The sequence below is a fragment of the Balaenoptera physalus genome, assembly GCF_965194825.1.
Source record: "Balaenoptera physalus genome assembly, chromosome: 1".
NCBI lineage: Eukaryota > Metazoa > Chordata > Mammalia > Artiodactyla > Balaenopteridae > Balaenoptera > Balaenoptera physalus.
Window position 1 is genome coordinate 87,184,028 of NC_138882.1, and position 22,406 is coordinate 87,206,433.

The 22,406-nt window shown below is 49.8% G+C and overlaps 2 protein-coding genes across 4 annotated transcripts; both read left to right on the top strand.

Moving 5' to 3' along the window:
• Positions 1-341: 341 nt before the first annotated feature.
• On the top strand, positions 342-8,371 carry SELENBP1 (selenium binding protein 1). The gene is made up of 12 exons (XM_082475004.1): positions 342-468; positions 2,979-3,035; positions 3,181-3,293; positions 3,574-3,759; positions 4,427-4,547; positions 5,769-5,951; positions 6,233-6,411; positions 6,871-6,949; positions 7,045-7,166; positions 7,420-7,512; positions 7,679-7,797; positions 7,983-8,371. The coding sequence occupies exons 1-12, from the start codon at positions 465-467 to the stop codon at positions 8,143-8,145; spliced, it is 1,419 nt and encodes a 472-aa protein (XP_082331130.1). The 5' UTR covers positions 342-464; the 3' UTR covers positions 8,146-8,371.
• A 144-nt stretch (positions 8,372-8,515) lies between these two features.
• On the top strand, positions 8,516-21,570 carry RFX5 (regulatory factor X5). Of its 3 annotated transcripts, none has more exons than XM_082474643.1 (11): positions 13,360-13,479; positions 14,017-14,132; positions 14,286-14,414; positions 14,663-14,696; positions 15,116-15,198; positions 15,460-15,579; positions 15,766-15,885; positions 16,027-16,108; positions 16,413-16,614; positions 16,850-16,950; positions 17,104-19,630. In XM_082474643.1, exons 2-11 carry the CDS (start codon positions 14,059-14,061, stop codon positions 18,070-18,072), a joined length of 1,914 nt encoding a protein of 637 aa, XP_082330769.1. In that variant the 5' UTR covers positions 13,360-13,479; positions 14,017-14,058; the 3' UTR covers positions 18,073-19,630. The 3 variants fall into 3 exon arrangements, with proteins under 3 accessions (XP_082330768.1, XP_082330769.1, XP_082330770.1); XM_082474644.1 differs by lacking the exon at positions 13,360-13,479 and adding an exon at positions 21,495-21,570 and having other exon boundaries at positions 17,104-17,208; XM_082474642.1 differs by lacking the exon at positions 14,017-14,132 and having other exon boundaries at positions 8,516-13,419.
• The last annotated feature ends 836 nt before the right edge of the window (positions 21,571-22,406 follow it).

Sequence of the window (22,406 nt, forward strand, 5' to 3'; positions counted from 1 at the left end):
ACACACAAGCACCCTCACACAGGCACACAGACACAGATACACACTCATGCAGGCACATGCATAAAAGTACACACACAGGAAACACCCAGGTACACAGGAGCAAGCACACACAAATGCACATGCCCAGGCACCCACTCCACTAAAGAGAAACGTGCGCAGGCACAGCATATATCTGCACATGCACACGCTCCTGCGCACACACACTTGTACACACATACAAGCACACAGCCAGTAACTCAAACACAGCCGCCCAGGCCACTTGAGAGCGCCCTGCCCAGGAACTATCCATCATCCACTCCGGGCGGCGGCCGGGCCCTCCCCCTGCCCCGCCCACCCCCAGTTGGTGGTATAAATTCCGTCCCTTTGCCCCTTCCCCGCACAGCCTGCCTCGGACACCAGCACAGCCCTCCGTCTCTGCCCACTCCTTGCAGACCCGTCGGGAGCAAAGCGCACCAGCAAGCAGCATGGGTAAGGAGGGGGGCGTCTGACAACCGTCCGCTGACCACCAATGGCCCACCCCGCAGGAAGTGACAGAAAACCTGGAGGGGGAGCTGGTTAGGGGAGGGAGCGCCAGGCTCCGCTCCACCGGCCCCGCCCCACCCCCACCCCTGCATTTCCCAGCTTAGCCGAAGTACTGGAGGCGTCTGGGAAGGAAGGCAGAGGGACTGCTGGGAAAGGTGACTTTGGGCTCCCCGCCGACCTCCGCTCCCCAGCTGCAGCCTGCGGCCAGGGAGCCTTTCTGCAGCTGAGAAAATAAGGGTAGGGGTACTTAGGAGGAGCTCTATGTCTCTGTCTGTTACCGTAGGAGACAGACAACCCTGATTTCAGCCCTAAGCCAACTTCTTACTGCAGGGAGTAGGGAACCCAGGCCTTTGTGGCCAGGTTGCTCTTTAGCTACCCTGCCCCACCAATCACTTTGGGAGGGAAATCAGGGAGCCCCCCTCTCTCGGGGTGGGAGAGGGGCTGTTTCAGTGCCTCCCACCCTCTCAGTCCGCCAAGTTCTCCTACCCCCCCATCCATGGACTCCTGGATGTCAGGCTGAGGAAGAGTCTGGGTCTGGCTGGGAGTATCGAGGTCCTTGCCCCCTGTGGATCTGGGTCTTTTCTGGTAGAATGCCCAACAAACCAGCCTGGCCTTGGGAAAACCCAATGAGCTTTCCCTGGGCTCATCTCAAACCCAAAGGCGTTCAGAGATCTTGCTTGAGACGCTTAAGACAGGGGGAATGTTCCCCCAGAAAGAGGACTGACGCTCAGTGGGGCCTGAGTGGCACGCAGGGCCTGACCCTGACTCTCAGAAATGCTGTGCAGGATGCGGCAGTTAGGGTCTGGGATGGGGAGATGGTGCTGAGGGGCAATACCTCCTTCACACACCTCTTTCACACCTTTACTTCTCTCTCAGTCTCTGGTTTTGCAGATTTTGCATCTCTGTCTTGATGTCTCGGAGTTTTGAATCTCCTTCCCCTCCGCCTCACCTCCTGTGCCAAACCCTGACACAGCTTGGTTGTATAGCACAACAAGTCTCCTTAATTCCTTTGGACTGGACCTCACCATGTCCCATCCCAGCCCCAGCCCTCTCTCTGGGCACCAGGCACTGCCTGGGATTTCTGGCACAGCGCTACCCGTATTTATACAACACCTCTCACTTATAAAAGAACTTCTGAATACTTTGTCTTATTTGGCCTTCATAGCCACTTAGAGAAGAAGGTAAGATATTACCCCTTTTAGGCGAACACGGGAGAAAATGGAGAGAGTAGATGTCACACCTGGACCTTGACACCACGCTTCTGGACTCTAAAATGCTGTTGCTGCCTCTCAGCCTCCTAAGTCACTTGGCTGCTGCAAGTAGGGGGACCTGGCTCCCTGGCTGAGGGCCTGAGCCCAGACACCAGTGGAGGCTCGATTCTGGGGCAGTAGCCAGACTGGCCATGGGACCAGGCAGGGAGGCAGTGTCAAGTCCTGTGAACTCCACTCCAGGATTTCTTTCGGCCTACAGCTCCCTCTGTTTATTCCTCAGCCCTTCCTCCTGGTTAGGCCCCAAATCCTGATGCTTAATGCCTGGTGGCAGCCCTCCTTCTCAGCGACTGACTTTGGTTCCTGACTTTGGTCCTGTAGATCCACGTGGCTTCTCTTGCCAGACTTCAGGGGACAAGGAGGGCCACTTCCTACAGCTCTGGTGGGTGGGCCTCTGAGTTTTCCAGGGTTGGGCCAAACAACTTGCTTTACAGATAAAGGAGGTGGATGGGGCCCACCCAGGGGTAGAAACTGGTCTAAGGACATTCAGTTAGTATCAGTCCTGCAGCCTTGAACTTCAGTCTCCTATCCCTTACCAGACCCTTGGTTATATAACCCAGGCTCTGGCCAGCAGCCTGGGGTCAGGACCCAGAGGGGAGGGAAGCAGGAAGTGTTCCAGCTCCTGGTTTAGATACCTTTCAGTGAAAGGAGCTGAACAGGCACCACCGTCACTCCCTGATGGCTGTTCCTTAAGAACAGCCAGGGTTTATGGGCTCCTACCATGCAAGTACAAAGCTGCACACTTGACTGCAGCTTCTTGTTTATTTCTCATAAAAGCCCATTGTGGTATTCTTATTACCCTCTTTTTACAGATGATGTGGAAACTGAGGCCAGGGAGGTTAGGTGATTTGCCTAAGCTCCCATGACTAGTCAGTGACCAGCTGGGATTGGGGCCCAAGTCAATGTCATAACCACTGCACCACACCGCCTCCCCTGCACTCACCCTTCTCCTGCCTCCCCTGGGTCCTGCTCAAGGGTCTGTGCACCTTCAGGTCATAGCTCTGCAGCTCTTCCTGCCATACCCACACACTCATCAGGGTTTTGAGGGTCTGGAGGGGACCTGAGACAGTGCCTCTGCCTTGGCCAGTGGCGGGCCGGGGGTTTGGAGGGCTCGGGTTGCAGCATGTGAGGAAGGAGACTTCATCCTCCAGAGCGCGGTGCGGCCAGCATGCCCCATTGTTTCCACAGCTACGGAATGTGGGAAGTGTGGACCTGGCTACCCTTCACCTCTGGAGGCCATGAAAGGTAAGTGTGAGAAGACTGAGAGCCAGCACCCCCAGGAGTAGGCAAGCCAGTGCCTGCTACCGATTCCACTGCTGACACACACCCTGCCTTGCCCCGGCCCTTGTCCCCACCCCGCCCACCCCACCGCCTGCTTTCTACCCTCTAGGACCCAGGGAGGAGATTGTCTACCTGCCCTGTATCTACCGAAACACGAACACTGAGGCCCCGGATTATCTGGCCACTGTGGACGTTGACCCCAAGTCTCCCCAGTATTGCCAGGTGAGGTGGGGCTTGGGCACCAGAGGACCCTCAGACCCCTCCTCTAGCCCTGGCCCTGGCAGTGCCCTTTCCCTGCTCCATCCTTCTTCACCCTCCCTGGGTATGGTTGTTCAGGCTGTTCACTGCACAAGGGTACCCCCAACCCACGGGCGAGGGCAGTGCTGAAAATGAAGTCTGTGCTGTGCTGCCAAGATGAAGTGGGTCCAGAGGGCCCCTTCTCCGAAAGCGCACAGAGGCGTGGTCTGGGTGAGCACCACCCCTGCCCGCTCTCCTATCCTAGGTCATCCATCGGCTGCCCATGCCCCACCTGAAGGACGAGTTGCATCACTCAGGGTGGAACACCTGCAGCAGCTGCTTCGGGGACAGCACCAAGTCGCGCACCAAGCTGCTGCTGCCCAGTCTCATCTCCTCCCGAATTTATGTGGTGGATGTGGGCACCGAGCCCCGCGCTCCGAAGCTGCACAAGGCACGTCCTCTGCCCTAGCCAGCTCTGGGCCCCTAATGTGCCCCCCACCCAGGGCAGCCTGTGAGCAAGGAAGCCGCCCCTAAAGCAGCTCCCTCCAGCTCTTGTGCAGGGTCGGGGCTCAACAGCAGCGAGTGGGGCTAGACTTTGGAGGAGAGTTACCAGGTGTGCTGGGAAATCATCACCCAGGGGCACCACAGGGGAGGAAGGAGGCTCTCGTTTTTCACTCCGAGCTGGAGAAGGAGCCATTTCTGCCCCAGCCGGTTAGGAGCCTAGGGCTTCCCTTAGGCAGGAGCCTCTGATCCTTCCTTTCAACACTTTGTTGAGTGCCTTCTTTGTGCTAGGCGCTCACTGCTGGGTGCTGGTGATACAAAGTTGACACTGGCATCCTCCCAGCCTGGGAGGAGCTTACCGTCTCAAAGGGCTGTGAGTGCCCTCAAGACAGGCAGGGTGAGAGAAGTCCATGTTTTCTGCTGGGGAGTTATCAGTTTCTGTGACGCCCCTGCTGCTCTGCAGACTCAGTCTTTGCCATATTCCTGCAGGGAAAATTGTGTCTATATTTCAGAGGAAAAGAGGGCAGGGTCAGTAAATAGAAGTGTGGAAAGGGAGGAGTAAGGAGTGGGGACTCCTGGCCCTGTAAGATTCTGACGCCATTCCTTACCCTCTCCAGGTTGTTGAGCCCAAGGACATCCATGCCAAGTGTGACCTGGGCTACCTCCACACCACCCACTGCCTGGCCAGTGGGGAGGTGATGATCAGTTCCTTGGGAGACCCCAAGGGCAATGGCAAAGGTACCTGCCAGCATTGTAGGCACATCTGTGAGGGAAGCAGATCCCAAACTGAGGGAGGGATGGAATGGCCTTCCAGGGAGACCCAGAGGGCGGAGTCTCATCCAATATTTAAACTATAGTCAAGTAACTTCAGTTGTTTCAATTATTTTTATGAAGGTGAGCCTTGAATGATGAATTCACTTACAAGTTATAGTCAGAACTGTCTGCCGTGGGAAATGTGAGCAAATACAGACATGGCCCCAGAAAACACATGCATTTAATATCGGCCTTCGTGAATTCATGAGCAAATCTCACAGTCCTTGAGATCCTTAATTGTCACAGCTACTTTCTCATTTATGTTATGATCAGAGCTTTCACATAAAGTGTCTACTATGTGCCAGACACAACCTATGAGATAGATGCTACTGTGATCCCTGTGTTACAGATTAGGAAGCTGGGGCACAGGCTGGCTAAGTAATTTACCCAAAGTCAGCCAGCTGTTAAGTCACAGAGCTGGAACTCAAGCCCAGCAACATGGCTCCAGAATCTATGTCCTAATCACCATGCTGTGCTGCTTCTCTCCCAGCCTTACGTATTTCACCAGAACTCCCCATCCAAGGGCTTGGAGTGAAGTATCAGTTAAGGTCATCCAGTTAAGGTTACTGCATTAGACTCTATTTAACTGCTTTTTCCAGGAGATGGGATGCATGACATTCCTAGATTTAAGAACACTTAGGAGTAGACATCTATTTACATTTGCAAAGAAGTGGCAAGGTGTCATGACATACTCAGCTAGGGAAAAATATAGTGGGCATTCATGTTGAATTACAAATAATTTTCTCTCTAAAAAAAATGGAGTGAGTGAGCAGAATGGAGTCTAGACTCTGGCAGGAACCCTACCCGGAAAGTAGGAGGCTAGGCAAAGGAAGCACAGGGTAAAGAGTCCCAGAAGATCTTGGCTCAAGGGAGGAAAAATTTACCCTGTGGTCTGGGAGAGGGATGAACTTGATGGGAGGTAGGGGCACCAGAGTAAGTCCCCACCTCTCACCCGGCCCTCTGGGTGGGACCCTTTGGACAGGTGTCCAAATTCAGCTCCTGAATTTAAGGATCTGGCAAACCCAGTGGGAGGAGGGGCACCAGGCAATGGGCTTGGAGCCTCTTGGACAGGCCTGGGGGTGAGGGCTGGGTGCGGGTCGCACCTCCACCAACTCTACCTACCACCCTACTTCCTTCCCTGCTCAGGGGGTTTTGTGCTGCTGGATGGAGAGACATTTGAGGTGAAGGGCACGTGGGAGCGGCCTGGAGGTGCTGCGCCTATGGGCTATGACTTCTGGTACCAGCCTCGACACAATGTCATGGTCAGCACTGAATGGGCAGCTCCCAATGTCTTACAAGATGGCTTCAACCCCGCTGATGTTGAGGCGGGTGAGAATCCCCCACTACCCACGGGCTGGCAGGAGCCTGGTCACACAAACCCCTGCTCTCTATTCCAAACCCCTACTCTCCAGCCCTCTTGCTTCCCTCTTGTGGACCCCAGACTCTTGGGGTGATGATATAGGATGTGCTGAGTGCTCTGACTTGCTCAAGTGTCCCTCTGATCCCTCCAACCCATTTTTCAACCTTCTCCCCTGTGCTGTGCCCCAGCCTTGGCCCATGCCCTCCCGCCCTGATCCTGATTCCATCTTCCGGCTGCATCCCCACCCCAGGGCTGTATGGGAACCACTTACATGTGTGGGACTGGCAGCGCCATGAGAGGGTGCAGACCCTGACTCTACAGGACGGCCTCATCCCCCTGGAGATCCGCTTCCTACACAACCCGGCCGCTGATCAGGGCTTTGTGGGCTGTGCCCTCAGCTCCAACATCCAGCGCTTCTATAAGAATGAGGTGACGTGCACTCCGGCCCTCTCCTCCTGGCAGTCCTGTCAGCGCTCTGCCCAGCTTCCATAGCCATGACGCTCCCTTCTCCCTAGGAGTGACCCAGGCCTCCTCTGCCGGGCTCCACCAACCCAGCCTTCCCAGGAATAAAAAACAAGGCCACCTGCCCTGCCTGTCTCCTCTCAGCCCTAGGCTAATTTCTCCCTAAGCCCTAACTGGCTATATTGATTTATTCATTCATTCAAAAAATATTTAATGAGTCAGGCACTGTGTTAGGTGCTGGGAATACAGTGGTGAAGCAGACATGATCCCTGCCTTAAGGGGTTTGCATGGGGGTTAGACCCTAGTGGCAAGAAGGCCCTGCATCTACTCTCTCCCTGTAGACTGTATGCCCTGGGGAGACCCAGATCTGACACTCATCGCCCAGCTCTGACAGGCTCACCTCTCTGCCTCTTGACCCCAATGCAGGGAGGTACTTGGTCAGTGGAGAAGGTGATCCAGGTGCCCCCCAAGAAAGTGAAGGGCTGGATGCTGCCTGAAATGCCAGGCGAGTGCTCAGGGGAGTGTGGGAATCGGAAGGTTGATTCTCAGGCTGGGGAACAAGCATCTTAAGGTGCCTCTGAACTGCAACCCCCCACCCAGGCCTGATCACTGACATCCTGCTGTCCCTGGACGACCGCTTCCTCTACTTCAGCAACTGGCTGCATGGGGATCTGCGGCAGTATGACATCTCTGACCCGCAGAGGCCCCGCCTCACGGGACAGGTGGGTCCTAGCAGGATGGAGAGGAAAGGAGGGAGGAAGTAGAAGTCTGGGCATGAGGTGGAGGGTATGAACTGGCTGGGGGATGATAAGGGAGGTGCAGGAAAAGCAAAGATGGGGGCTGAGGGATGGTTCGGGCCAGGACCATGGGGAATCGTGGCTAGACGCGGGGAACGTGAGGGAGTGAGGTTCTCTTCCTGCAACGTCCTTACCTCCCGCCACTGTCCTCCTTTATGCCCTGCACCTCCCCACCCAGCTCTTCCTCGGGGGCAGCATTGTTAAGGAAGGCCCCGTGCAGGTGCTGGAGGACCAGGAGCTAAACTCCCAGCCAGAGCCCCTGGTGGTCAAGGTGAGGATCTCTCCGCCTGCTCATGGGCCCCTCAGACCCCTGCTGGAGAAGTATGGAGGAGGGGGCTGGGCAGCCGCTGAGCACGTCCTTGGGGTTTGGGTGGTGTCACTGATTCCCGCCTAGGATCTGTATGTAACCCTGGGGTCTGACCCCTGGTTTTCCCAAGGGTAAACAAGTGGCCGGAGGCCCTCAGATGATCCAGCTTAGCCTGGATGGGAAGCGTCTCTACGTCACCACGTCGCTGTACAGTGCCTGGGACAAGCAGTTTTACCCTGATCTCATCAGGTAAGAAGTAGACAGCCTGGGCTCCCCTCCCAGAGGGGTTTGGCTTTCTGAAGACTCCTTGGCTCCACTTCCAGACTCTGCTCCCTCCTCAGGAACCCCTCTCCCTGCCCTCACACTTACCTAATTCTTGGGGGAAGGGGACGGGCCCCCTCTGACCTCTTTCTTCTCCCTCCTGTTTCTACCAGGGAAGGCTCTGTGATGCTGCAGATTGATGTAGACACAGTAAAGGGAGGGCTGAAGTTGAACCCCAACTTCCTGGTAGACTTTGGGAAGGAGCCCCTCGGCCCAGCCCTGGCCCATGAGCTCCGCTACCCTGGGGGCGACTGCAGCTCTGACATCTGGCTCTGAAGTCCGCTCCTCCTAGCCCCACTCCACATCCTGCGCCCTCACTTCTGCGGGGACCCGGCTTCACTCTGCTCTCTCAGTCCCCGACCCTTGGCAGCTTGTCCTCCCAAAGCCAAACTCAGGCTGTTGAAACGAATTGAGCCGTGTCTCTATCTACCCACCACTGCTGCAAGCTGCTCACTGAGCTCTTGGAAATTATTTCACTACGAAATAAACTGGTGAACCTTTTCCTGAGATCACCTTGTCTTTCGGGGCACCGGGCCTATGACTCCTCCTCTGCTGACCCTCTGCATCTTGCACGGGAAAGTCCTGAAGAGGACCGGGGGGGGGATGGTTATGATGACTAGTTCATACCAGTGATCACAGCACGATGCTAAGGGTGCCAGAACCTCACTTTTATGGCCAGACAGAACCTGAAGATTTTGGAGGTGGTCGTCGCAAGGAGAGCTGACAGGAAGGAAGCTGTCAATCAGTGTTCCTAAACTTTTTTTTTTTTTTTTAACTCGTGCTTTCTTTTAATGAACCTAAAATCTCACCCACCACCCCCAGGAGAATGTAATGTGCCCCCTCACACACAGGAGATACCCTAGACCCCTGACGTAGATGGTGCCATCAGTTGAACACACTGTTCTGAGGAGGTTAGGTGTGTCACCTCCTACCTGGAAGACAGGAACACGACGGGGCAGGAGGGCTGAGAACATCAAGGTAACCAACCCAACACACTAGGCCCTGGCATTCTTGTCTCCTCACCTGGACAGTGTTTTAGAACGTTGCCCAAATCAGAGATGCCTCCTTTCTCTGCACTAAGTCTTTAGTTGTTTATAAGAGGAATGGGATGGAAGTTTCAGGAACCTAAGAGACAGCAGCCAAGCAGTAATTCTAAGGTAATTTTTTTTTTAATTTTATTTATTTATTTTTGGCTGCGTTGGGTCTTCGTTGCTGTGCGCGGGCTTTCTCTAGTTGTGGTGAGCGGGGGCTACTCTTCGCTGCTGTGCGCAGGCTTCTCACTGCGGTGGCTTCTCTTGTTGCGAAGCACGGGCTCTAGGCACGCGGGCTCCAGTAGTTGTGGCACACGGGCTTAGTAGTTGTGGCTCGCAGCCTTTAGAGCACAGGCTCCGTAGTTGTAGTGCACAGGCTTAGTTGCTCCATGGCATGTGGGATCTTCCCGGACCAGGGCTTGAACCCATGTCCCCTGCATTGGCAGGCAGATTCCTAACCACTGCGCAACCAGGGAAGCCCCCAAGCAGTAATTCTATTGATTCCTTTACTCTCTACCCAAGACAGTACCAAGCAACATTCAGGTATTAATCTACATTCTTTTCAGTCTTCCGCAAAGGTGTCTTTGTTTTAAACACTGGAGCAGTCTAAGACCCCCGAGATGGCCAGGTCCCCCCAAGAATGTATTACACTTTCTTTCCCTTTGAGGTCTTTAAACATGCCCCCTGAAACATCTACCTCAGCTCGAGTCCTGATTCCCTCCCGCTGCCTTAGCTGCCATCTGGGCCAGGTTGCCATATCCCTGGGAAAGCCCTTCTTCCCTGACAGCTCCAGGTTAGGGGCCTCCTGCCCTTTACCTCAGCATGAACATATGTCACATTATATTGAAAATCCCTGCTTCCTCCCAATACCCAGCTTGGATAGTAGCACATAGTGTGCCTTAATGAATAAGTGACTATAAAAGATGATTAAGTTACAGGGAGCCTTGGGATTTACTGGGTCTTAACAGAAGTCTATCCTAGGTTTCTACCCTGTCCTTTTCAATAACCAAACTTCTTCAGAAAGAATTTGCCTTGGGATAAGCAAATAGTTGATGAGGAAACATCCTTTACAAAATTTCAGCTAGTAGACAGGAATGCATGGTCCTGGTGAGTCACCACCCCAGCACCCCAGGTGCTTAGGCCCCGGGGATCCGGCCCTGTGGGGAGGGGTAGCCACTAGCTCCCCCAGTGTGTGAGAGCCTGTGGGAGCTGGATTTCACATCCTCTCATTCCCTGGGACATCAACCACTGCCCCTAAATCGATGCCCCCAACCCCAAAGCCCCCCAACCTGACGCAAACATAAAACGAAAAAAACAACCAACCAACCAAACAACAACAACAAAGAATTTCAGCTAGTAAATTCAGAAGGAGTGACAGAATTTGGATAGTACCAATTTGTAACCTCTAATGACAATTGGATCCAGGCAATGATCATCAGTGGCTGCTAAAACCATTCAGTGAAAGACTGAAATGGGGCTTCATAATGGATAGATCAGGCGACAAAACCTGAATACACTATTCAATCTTTACGTCACGAAAAGCGTACCTCCTGTGATGCAATAGGAAGTACACAGCACCACCTATGAAGTATTCTTGCCAAAAAGCCAAAATTAATCTGATGAAGCCTGCAGAGCTCACAATCAGTTTACAGGAAATACAGGAGACAGAAGAACAAGTTTTAAAAACCTAAGAACACTATAAAGGTGAAATCATAAAAATGCAGAATGTGGGAAATTTTATAGAGCAAATGACCACTTTCCTCAACAAATAAATAGAGAGAGAGAGCGTATAGATTAGAAAGGTTTAAGAAACATCAACCAAAACCAAATGCAATGCAATGTGCGGCCCTTGCTGATACTGATTTGAACATATCAACAGAAGAGTAGCCCCCACTCGCCGCAACTAGAGAAAGCCCATGCACAGCAACAAAGACCCAACGCAGTCAAAAACAAATAAAGTAAATAAATTTAAAAAATATATATTAGTAGGCAATGTATAATAGTGCTTAAGAGCAAATTCTGAATCCAGGCAGCCCAGTTCAGATCCTAACTCCATCACTTACTGTGTAAACTTGGGCAAATTATTAATCTCTCAGTCTCCTTATCTGTAAAATGCAGATAATCTATCAGATTATTCTATCTGATAGAGTTGCTACAAGATAAAAAGGTAACATATGTGAGGCCCTTAGATCAATCCTCAGCACATGTTAAGCTCTATATCAATATTTGCTGTTATGATGATGCTTATCAGACAATTTTTATTGTTACTTCTCAGGGCAAGGACCATTGTACGTTATTCAGCTTTGTATCCCCAGCTCTTAGCATAACACCTGGCATAAATGAATAGTCAGTTGCCTGTTTTTCCCATCTCTAGCCTCCCCGGCCTCCCCACTCAACCTCACCTTTCTACAGTGCTGTCAAAATAATCTCCCTTACATAGCTATGATACTTTTTCTCCCTTTGCTAAAGCTTCCACTTATTCTCTGCCACCTGCAAATTCCTATGCCAGCATAATTTACCCCAAATTCTTTTTCCAGTTAAAGTGCTCTATATTCCCCTTCATACCAAACAGTGGTGTTTGGGGTATCTTTCCATCAGTCTATACCCATATTTGTATCTGAGCACCGGCAAATCTATGCAATCTAGGGCAGTGTTCAAGAGAATGGGCTCTGGGACTTCCCTGGTGGTACAGTAGTTAAGAATCCACCTGCCAATGCAGGCTACATGGGTTCGAGCCCTGGTCTGGGAAGATCCCACATGCCACGGAACAACTAAGCCCGTGTGCCACAACTACTGAACCTGCACTCTAGAGCCCACGAGCCACAACTACTGAGCCCACGTGCTGCAACTACTGAAGCCCGTGCACCTAAAGCCCGAGCTCCGCAACGAGAGAAGCCACCCAATAAGAAGCCTGCGCACCACAACAAAGAGTAGCCCCCGCTCAACGCAACTAGAGAAAGCCCGCGCGCAGCAGCTCGCAGCAATGAAGACCCAACGCAGCCAAAAATAAATAAATAAAATAAATAAATGTATTTTAAAAAAAGAGAGAGAGAATGGGCTCCGAAGGCAGACTGTCTGACTTTGGATCCTGATTCCAGCACTAATTACAATGTAACTGTGGACAAGTCCCTTCACCTCTCCAAATCTGTTTCCTTGTCTGTAAAATGGAGGCAATAATAGTTCCTACTTCAAACCGAGGTGTTTAACATTTGGTCTGGTATCTGGCACATAGTTAACAAATAAATTTTAGCTGTTATTAGAAAACCTTCCTGCCAGTATATCCTTATTTCCCCAACTCCGTGATCCTCTGGGTTCCCCCGCTACCCACAGAAGCTGGTAGTAGGGAAATGGAAGCTGCAAAGGGCGATGGTCATGAAATCAGGCAACACTGCTGTCCTCTTTACAAAAGCACAATGACGATGCGACTGGAGAACTATAATTCAGGACTATAAATATACTGATAGTTTTGGGTGTAACATATCTGCTGTGCAAAACAAAATACTGTACTCTGTTCAAAGGGTGGTTACCCTTGAGTCTGTGACCTCTGAAATTAGATGCACCGCTTGGTCTGTTCCTGCATTTTTCATGGCAGAGGGTTCATTGCTTTCATCTGATTCATGACCTTAAAAAGCCTTAACTAAGAGAGTGAAGAACCCTTGACCTTTCAGTACAATGTTCTCTGAGGAGAAAAAATTCATGTGGGTGTCCAGCACCCCCTGGGGAAGTCAGTCAAAATTCCAGTGTTCACTGACTACAGAACTTTGGGGATGCAAAGGCATTAGCAACTCTTTGGAAGGAGATAAGGTACACTCGGGAAACCTTGGAACACTACGGGAACTTTAGCTTAATGTGGTACAGCTACTGAGGTTTGGCGGCCTCCATCAATGAGGAATGTGAGCCCGTGTTTGCAGGTTTCTTGTTAGTGTCTTCATGCGTGTTGGCTGGTGAGGGCTGGGGGGAATGGTTCAACTTGTTTTTCATCAAAAGGGGATAATGTGAGCTTACAGCGAACTTCCATCACTACTACCTATAATTTTCTAGTTATTTTATCATCCATTGACTCTTTTCTTCCAGTAGCTCTGACGACCGAAGGCAAAACTGAAACACGGAAGGAGAAAGCAAAAGCAAAGAAAGCTCCAAAAGGAGGCGAGCACCCGGTCTTTCGTCCTGCGGTCCCTTTAAGAGAAGAACCTCTTGGGACCGGCAGTCCTAACCGACCCCAGTTTTAACCGAAACCTAACCCGGACTTCCCCCTCTTGACTCAAATAAGACCAACTTTGGATTTTCCCTCCCCTATTGACCAATCAGATTCTGTTACCAGGCAGACTTTAGCTGCCGCCGGTGCGAGCCCGGCGCCTTCTGTCTCCGGGTGGCAGCAACAACCAATGGTAGAAGAGGCCGTCCGAGTATCTAGGCAGATCGGGGCTGTTCCAGCCATTCAGAAAAAAGAAAATAAAGCAACGCACGAGCCCGCTGGGCCAGGACCGTGGGGCTGGGCTGGAGTGAAGGTGGCTGCGAGGTAGTTTCTCTTTCTCCCTTACCTTTATTGTTGCTTGTGTTGGAAGGCGACTGTTCAAAGGTAGGGAGGGCGCAATATGAGTTGGGAGGAGAGCAGAAAAAGATTTTGGTTGTATTTTCAACTGCTTCCTCACCCATGTGCACGTGCCCCGAATCTGGGACCCCATTCCCCCAACCGGGTTTCCTACGCCCAGCCCAGGAGTTCCGCTACCCTGAACCCCTCACTTTGCAGCAACGCGGGATTGAATGGAGGGGGAAGGGAGGGAGGTGGGGGCGCGCATCAGGATGGGATGTTGAGGGAGATGACGTAGGGGCCGGCGACGTGGGGAGGGGAGCTGCGGGGGAAGCCGTGGCGAGATTAAGTAATGAGAACTTGGGCCCAGTTTTTTCCAAGCCTGGAAGGGCAGAAAATGTTCGTATCCTTTCTGACCTCCCAGGCAAATTCAGTGGTGAGGAGCATATTAGAGAATTAAACAACTTAGTCTTGTGGTTGTTATTGTTGTTTTTGAGGGGAAGGAGGGCAGTATGGGGTCAGAGGCAGAAATGAAATTTTCTTTCTAACGTGGATTCCCAATCCCCCCTATCTCTTCCTTTACAGTTTTCCACATTTAGGAGACTGCAGAAAGGTGGGGCAGATAGAATGGAGATGGCAAAGATCTCTGGGTATATATGGCCCTGGAGAAGTAATGGAATAATTTCTAATTTTTGGAGAAGGCGAGTTTTAGAAAAAGACCACTGGGGAAATTTGGAGGCTTTCTTTCTGTTTTTCTATCTTTCTGGGTAGAGAGATGAGGAGTGCCCTGGGGCCTTGGGGAGGGGGCGGGGAGGGAAGTTAAATCTTCTTGTCCTGTCTTCTCCCAACTCCAGCCCTCATGCCGGGATGGCAGAAGATGAACCTGATGCTAAGAGCCCAAAAACTGGGGGAAGGGCCCCCTCAGGTAGTGCTGAGGCAGGGGAACCCACCACCCTCCTTCAGAGGCTCCGAGGTACCATTTCGTAAGTACTCATCACCACCTCTAAACCTTGTTCCGGACCTGGGGATAGATCCCTGTAGCACTTCACTTCCTCTGTAGATGATCTCCCCCTCCCAAGCAAGTGCATCTGAACAGGGGAGATTCTTAATCATGGTATCAGTTCTTGAGCACCTGCTAGGCTTTTCAGACCTCTTCCTCTCCCTGGCAATCAGACATAGGGATGGGGAAAAATCTTGTGTATGACCTCCAGCTTTCTCCTCTTCCCCACAGCAAGGCCGTGCAGAACAAAGTAGAGGGAATCCTGGTGAGTATTTTGGGGAAGAGGGCAACAGGGAGATAGAATTGGTGGGAAATGAGGATGGTGAGGATATGGGTAAGAAAGGTTTATGCAAGTCAGTGTTGTCTACCCTGTCAGAAGATAATTGGCCTTGCAACTTGCTATCACTTTGACCTTGAGCATCTCACTTCATCTCTGTGACCTCTTGTGTAGAAGCCCAATAGAAATAAAATCAGAGGTGATCCCCTCCGCTCCCCTTCTCACCTTGGTAGCTCCTAAGGGCTCCTCAGGGCACAGTGAATGCACAGCCTCAAATCATTTCTAAGGTCCTTTGTCAACCTGCCAGTCACTAAGTCAGCTGGACTTTTTAGTAAGCATCAGTGGGTCCTACCTTGGGTCCTTCTTGGCCTTATTATTTCTCCTGCCTCTGTTCCTCCCTACCTCAGCAAGATGTACAGAAATTCTCAGACAACGACAAGCTGTATCTCTACCTTCAGCTCCCCTCAGGGCCCAGTACTGGAGACAAAAGGTAGGTTTGGTGCTAGAATTTTAGATATCAGAGGTTCTGATTCTTGAAGAAAGGCTCCCTAAAAAGGGGCAGGGTGAATAGGAATCCTCATAACAGTATCCTTAGTGGGGAAGAAAAGTCCCTGACCTGCCTTGGTTTACCAGGGAAAGGTGGATTCTGGATGAACTGATTCAGTCCAGCACTACTGAGGTGATAATCTGGATAGAACCAGGGCAACTGTTGGGATGTTAGTAATACTTGTTTCTTTTACTTCTCTTGCAGCTCAGAGCCAAGTACACTCAGCAATGAGGAGTACATGTATGCTTATAGGTGGATCCGCAACCACCTAGAAGAGCATACTGACACCTGCCTGCCAAAACAAAGTGTTTACGATGCCTATCGGTGGGTGGATGGGGGGTGGGTGGGATGGTGGGCATAGGACTACCCCCTCATGCCTGGAGAGCTCCCTGCCTTGACAGAGCCTGACTTCTTAAAGGGTTTCCCAACCTTCATCCCCAGGGACCCTCTGAACCCACTCCCAAACCTCCTTCTCTGAGTATCTTCCCACTCTGTCCCCCACGCTCTCAGGAAGTACTGTGAGAGTCTCGCCTGTTGCCGCCCACTCAGCACAGCCAACTTTGGCAAAATCATCAGAGAGATCTTCCCTGACATCAAAGCCCGAAGGCTTGGTGGCCGGGGCCAGTCCAAGTATCCTTGACTGGAGAGGTTGTGCTAGAGGACCTGGGGAGGAAAACTTAGTATGTGAAGAGACAGGACTGGAAACAGCCTAACCTTCCTAAGGGGCTTGGAGACCCCCATGTGTTGGTTGCCCCTTAACTTAAACGTCAGATATTGCTACAGTGGCATACGAAGGAAGACCTTGGTATCTATGCCGCCCTTGCCCGGACTTGACCTAAAGGGCTCTGAGAGTGTAAGTAACAACCCTCCGACTGCACTCTTCTCTCCAAGGTAGAAGTCAGAGGACTTTGGGAGACGTTTTGAGGCCTGACACAGCCTAGGTCATTCTGCACACAGTTTCTGGGTATATAGGACATGCCCTTCTGCCTACCCTACTGCTGAGGCAGAGGAGGGAGAGAATTTGTGGGTTTCTGGGATGGGTTGATAGAGGCTACTCCCATCCCTAGTCTGGTCTTACTTATGGTCAACACTGTGTCTGAGAGGGGTGGAGGGTCCTTTGTTCAGAGTGTGATTGGGCATGTCCTTCCCCCCTGCAGCCAGAAATGGGCCCAGAAGTAACCCCAGCACCTCGGGATGAACTGGTTGAAGCAGCCTGTGCCCTGACCTGTGACTGGGCAGAGCGAATCCTGAAACGGTCCTTCAGTTCCATCGTTGAGGTCGCCCGCTTCCTGCTGCAGCAGCATCTCATCTCTGCCCGATCTGCACACGCCAATGTGCTCAAGGCTATGGGGCTTGCTGGTGAGTGGACCCCTTCTTATGTTCTGAGAAACCCTCAGCCACTTTCAACATCAAAGGCCCTCCCATATCCTAGGATAGAGACACCTTGGATTTGCCTTCTATTCCTAGAGAGCCTTCTGGGACATACCTTAGACCACCTTCTTTCCCCTGCCTCTACCAGTCAGTCAAACAGAATCGCCTCCCTCCTCCATTCTGTTTCCTCCTCACCTTGTTACCTTTTCGGGCACCTCTGCAGAAGAGGATGAACATGCCCCTCGGGAACGGTCATCTAAATCCAAGAATGGTGTAGAGAATCTGGAGGGCGGAGCCCATAAGAGACCAGAGAGACAGGCCCAGGTAAGGAAGTTGATGCCCTTGACCTTGCTCCCCTGGGTTGGGGGTTTAGTATATCCTTCCACCAGTGGATCCAGTACTTTTTCACCTCCTGTGTCTATTTTTCCTCCACTGTCCAGTCTTCCCACTTTTTGTGTTCTTCTCTTTACTTTTTAGCCTCCTAAGGAGCTGGACCCCCGGGCTGGGGCTGGACCCCCAGCACGTGGCGAGCGAAAGAAGAGTGTAGTGGAGAGCCCAGCGCCAGCAGCCAATAACCCACAGGTTAATGCCCTAGTGGCCCGGCTGCCTCTGCTTCTCCCTCGGGCCCCTCGCTCACTTATTCCACCAATCCGAGTCTCTCCACCCGTCCTGGCCCCCAAGCTTTCTTCAAGCACTCTGAAAATGGCTACACTGCCTCTGCCCCCTAGAGCTGGGGGACCCCAAGCAGCTGTGCCCATCATTAATATGATCTTACCAACTGTTCCTGCTTTGCCTGGACCTGGACCCGGGCCTGGGCCTGGGCAGGCTCCACCTGGGGGGCTCACTCAGCCGAGGGGCACAGAGAACAGGGAAGTGGGCATAGGTGGTGACCCGGGACCCCATGACAAGGGTGTGAAGAGGACAGCTGAAGTACCTGTGAGTGAGGCCAGTGGGCAGGACCCACCAGCTAAAGCAACAAAGCAGGATATAGAGGATACAGGAAGTGATGCCAAAAGAAAACGGGGGCGCCCTCGAAAAAAATCAGGTGGAAGTAGGGAAAGGAATTCTACCCCTGACAAGTCAGCAGCTGCCGTGGACTCTGCCCAGTCCTCAAGGTTACCACTGGAGACGTGGGCCTCTGGAGGGGAAGGCAACTCAGCTGGAGGGTCAGAGAGGCCAGGGCCAATGGGAGAGGCTGAGAAGGAGATGCTTGCCCAAGGTCAGGAGGATGGTGCTGTTTCCAGAGGAGGAAGGGGCCCCAGTTCCCGGCATGCCAAAGAAGCAGAAGATAAAATTCCTCCTGTCACCCCGAAAGTGAGTGTCATCAAGGGCAGTAGAAGCCAAAAGGAGGCTCTTCATTTGGTCAAGGAAGAGGTAGACACTGCAGCACAGGGTAATAAAGACTTAAAGGGGCATGTGCTTCAAAGCTCCTTACCCCATGAGTGAAAAGACCCCAAAGCAACACCCCCATGTTAGGTATGTGGGGAAGAGTGCTATGTTAACTCTACCTGTCTGCCTAGTAGAGGCCCTTCTTTGCACTTGCTTCTCACTTGGCTCTTCATTCTCTTCTGTATAGACAGCTGAGGCACCCTGTCTTGCATAGTGCCGGGTTCTTGCCTCTTACCTTTCCAGCTCAATACCCTTGGCTTTAGAGTCACTAATAAATCTGTAGTGACCATCTTACCTGGATCCCTGTGCTATCCTGTGGAAATACAGGGATGGAGTATGATGAATGTATAGGTTAGGCATCTTTCAATTTTAAATCATAGAAAACCCAACTCAAACTGGCTTAAAAATAAAAATGTATTGGCTCATGTGACTGGAAAGTCCAGAGGTAGTGCTGTTTCCAGGTAAAGCTGATCCAATGGCTCAGTATGTCTCTAAATACCTGATTGATTTTCTTCCCCTACTGTTCTACCTTCTGTAGGATCAAGCCTGGTCCACCTCATGGCTGCCAGCACTCCTAGGATTACATATTTTCCTCATTTATGTCCAGCCAGAAAGAGAGGGCATCTTTGTGCCAGGAATCCTAGCAAAAGCCCTAAGATTCACTCTGGTTAGGCCAGCCTGGGTCACATGCCTGCCCCTAACCAGTCACTGTAGCCAGGAGTTTGGTAAATGCTAATTTGCTTATTTATTCTACATCATGGACTGTACCTTTCGAAAAAAGGGCAGGATCAGCCTCCTTAGAATCACATAGATCTCTAAATGGAAACTGGGAGTGGGGAGTTCCTGGGGAGACAGCTGACACCTAGCCACTGCTATGAAGTACCTGAGGTTTTAGCTTGCTAGGCTGAGATCAGCTATACCTGCTTCCTCTTTTCCAAATAGTCTTGCATTTTCCTTACTGCAGCTATAATCTCTTTCATCTTGTTCCAGTCTCAGAAGGAATGAGAGGGAAATCATTCTTCTTTAGGGACTATCTCTTTAGTCTCATTTAGATGACAATCCCCTTTCTTTACATCTCAGAGATGGATATCCTTCCTTTTCCTGTTTCCGAATTTTAGTTTCTACTCATTCCTGCTTCCCTGTCCCCCACCCTACTGCCTCTTTCACCATGTAGAGTGAAAGATTTACTCCCTAGTCGTTTTATTAAATTCATTCTGTATCCACCAGGTGTCAGTCTCTTGTCATGTATGTGTCAGGACTTAGCCAGGATTGTAGGGCTTAGGCTATGTGTATGGAAGGGGGTAGCTGCACATATCAGGGAGCACCAGTAGGAAGGGAATCCAGGTATGTATTTGGAAAAAGCAGTAAACCAGCTGATATTACTTGAGGACCTACTGTGTCTTTTGCATAGGGTAGCTTCTGTCAGGGATTCTCAGTTTTCTTTCAGGGAGCCTTCATTCATTTGTTCATTTATTTCCACCATTGCAGATTTTTAAAAATTATAATATGTAATGTTTGATATCTATAAAGAATATATTTAAAATGGATAAATTATGAAGCATAATAATTAAATGATCCATCACCCAATTTGTACATTAAAACATTAGAAATACCACTGAATTTCTTGTGTTCTTCCCGTATCCTATCCTTCTGCCTCTCCCTAGAGGTAACCACTATCCTTAATTTCGTGTTTATTAATTACCTGCCATATATATATATATATATATATATATAGCCTTTCCATATATGTAGATATTCTTTAAAAATGTATTGTTCAGTTTTGCTTTTTAGCTTTACAAAATTTTATTCCCTAATACTCCCCTGTGGTTTGCTTTTTTATTTCACTTAACATTATTTCTAAGACTCATCCATGTTGTAGATAGCTATTATTCGTTCGTTTTTATCCATATAATATTTCAAGTGCATAAACCACAATTTACCCATCCACCTATCAGTGGACATTTGGGTTCCCAGTTTTTTGCTGTTACAAATAATGCTGCTACTAACATTCTTGTACAGGTTAGTGCCTTTGTTTTTATCATTTATTTACTTATTTATTTATTGGCCGTGTTGGGTCTCCATTGCTGTGCACGGGCTTCCTCTAGTTGTGGTGAGCAGGGGCTACTCTTCGTTGCAGTGCACGGGCTTCTCATTGCAGTGGCGTTGAGGAGCACAGGCTCTAGGCAGGCGGGCTTCAGTAGTTGTGGTGCACGGGCTCTAGAGCACAGGCTCAGTAGTTGTGGCGCATGGGCTTAGTTGCTCCACGGCAAGTGGGATCTTCCTGGACCAGGGGTCAAACCTGTGTCCCCTGCATTGGCAGGCAGATTCTTAACCACCGTGCCACCAGCGAAGTCCCAGTGCCTTTGTTTTTAGTAAGATTTCTAAGGTTTCTAAGATGGTTCCTTTGGTCTGTACACCCTCTGAGTTGGAGACTGTTCCCTCTTGTCTCATTCTCTAAAAGGGTTTACATCAGATTGAAATGAACCGTCCCTTGAAATTTTGATAAAACTTACTTGGTAAGCCCTCTGAACCTGGCATTTCTTTGTGGGAAATATTTTAACTATTGATTTAATTTCTTTAATAATTATAGGCTATTTGGACTTTCTATTTCTTCTTGAGTCTATTTAGGTAAAATGTTTTTCTAGAATTTTGTGCATTTTATGTCATTTTTTTAAAATGAAATTTCTTCCATGTTCCTTTTTGCCTCTGCTCCCTGGGTAGTTGTGTCCTCCTTTACATTTCTTCTGTTTACTTGCGCCTTCTTTTTTCCCCCCTTGACCAGCTACACCAGAAATTTATTTTACTTGTCTGATTTTAGCTGCCACTTTGGACTTTGTTGATCCTCTGCCTTATATGTTTGTTTTCTACTTCATTAATTGTGGATCTTATCTATAGTATTTCCTTCTGCTTTCTTTAGATTTAATTTTAGGTTCTTTTACAACATCTTAATTTTAATCTTAATTTTTATCTCATTAATTTTCAAGCTGTCTTTTTTCTATTATAAGTTTTTAAAGACCCACTTCCCTATATTCTCCAAATTTTTCTGTTTAAAGTATTTAAATTATTACTTAGTTCTAAGAATATTTAAATTACCTTTATGACTTTTTTGATTCATGATTTAGAAAAGTTTTATAAATTTCTAAAATCTGGATATTTAAAATTTTATCTTTTTGATATTGATTTTCAGTTTAATCATTTGTGCTCAGAAAATGTGGTCTCTATGATACCAATTCTTTGAAATTCGTTGGGAGTGTTATTTTATATTCTGTAACTTACCTTGGATGTCTAAATCTGTTTTGTTGTTTTCTGCTGACTCCTGCCCATGGCAGCTTATTTCCTTGTATATTTTGTATTTTTGTATTTTGAGCTCCTATTTTGAGCTCTTAATCTTAGATTAAGATTCCTTAATCTAAGGGAATCCAGTAGGCCTAAATTGGGTGTACTTTCCTCCAGAGAGGCTATGCATTTGTTTCTGCCAGGAGACAAAGGGTGCTGCTTACCTGGGACTGTGTTAGCCCCTTCAAGAGTCCCTATTTGGGCTTCCCTGGTGGTGCAGTGGTTAAGAATCTGCCTGCCAATGCAGGGGACACGGGTTCGAGCTCTGGTCCAGGAAGATCCCACATGCTGCGGAATAACTAAGCCCGCGAGCCACAACTACAGAGCCCGCGTGCCTAGAGCCCGAGCTCCGCAACAAAAGAAGCCACCGCAATAAGAAGCCTGCACACCACAATGAAGAGTAGCCCCCGCTCGCCTGCAACTAGAGAAAGCCCACGCGCAGCAACGGAGACCCAACGCAGCCAAAAATGAATAAAATAAAATAAAATCTATCTTTAAAAAAAAAAAAAGGGTCCCGATTTAATTCAGGAGTCCCAGGTTTTCTCCCCTGCTTTGGCCAGGCCCAGGGCTTAGCCTGTGTTCACAATAATGATACTGGCATTTGTCCCCAGGGCAAGCCAGCTTCTCCTACTGCACATTACTCATCCTTCATAAGGTTTCAGCTCAATGTTATTTTTCCTTCCTCTAGTGATCTCTTCTACTTTCTGATGAGGCCAGCGATGTGCTAAACATTATGTTTGCTGTAATTTATCCAGGATCCAGTTGTATTCTAATGGGGCAGCCCTTTTTCTTCTCCGTGCTGCCAGAAGTAGGAGTCCATTACTGTGGTTTTGACATTTCCCTTCTTGTTTTTTAAGACCTAGGTATTTGTTGGAAGCTAGTTGACTTAGGCACTGTCTTCAAGTCAATAGTGATCATAGCGCAGTGTGAGTTATGTTAGCAGTAAGCACAGAGAGCTATGGGAGCCCAGAGGAATAGCATATAGATCAGAAATGACTTCCTAGTAGAGGTGGGTAGGACAAGTCTAATTGATAAAGCAAGGACAGAACAACAGA

Coding starts and splice junctions, on each gene's coding strand:
- SELENBP1 (XM_082475004.1), top strand. Junction 5,952..6,232: donor CCCCGCTGATGTTGAGGCGG/GTGAGAATCCCC, acceptor TCCCCACCCCAG/GGCTGTATGGGAACCACTTA. Junction 7,513..7,678: donor CAGAGCCCCTGGTGGTCAAG/GTGAGGATCTCT, acceptor GGTTTTCCCAAG/GGTAAACAAGTGGCCGGAGG.
- RFX5 (XM_082474642.1), top strand. CDS start 13,286: ATGGTAGAAGAGGCCGTCCGAGTATCTAGGCAGATCGGGGCTGTTCCA. Junction 13,420..14,285: donor GGAGTGAAGGTGGCTGCGAG/GTAGTTTCTCTT, acceptor TCCCAACTCCAG/CCCTCATGCCGGGATGGCAG. Junction 16,615..16,849: donor CAAGGCTATGGGGCTTGCTG/GTGAGTGGACCC, acceptor GCACCTCTGCAG/AAGAGGATGAACATGCCCCT.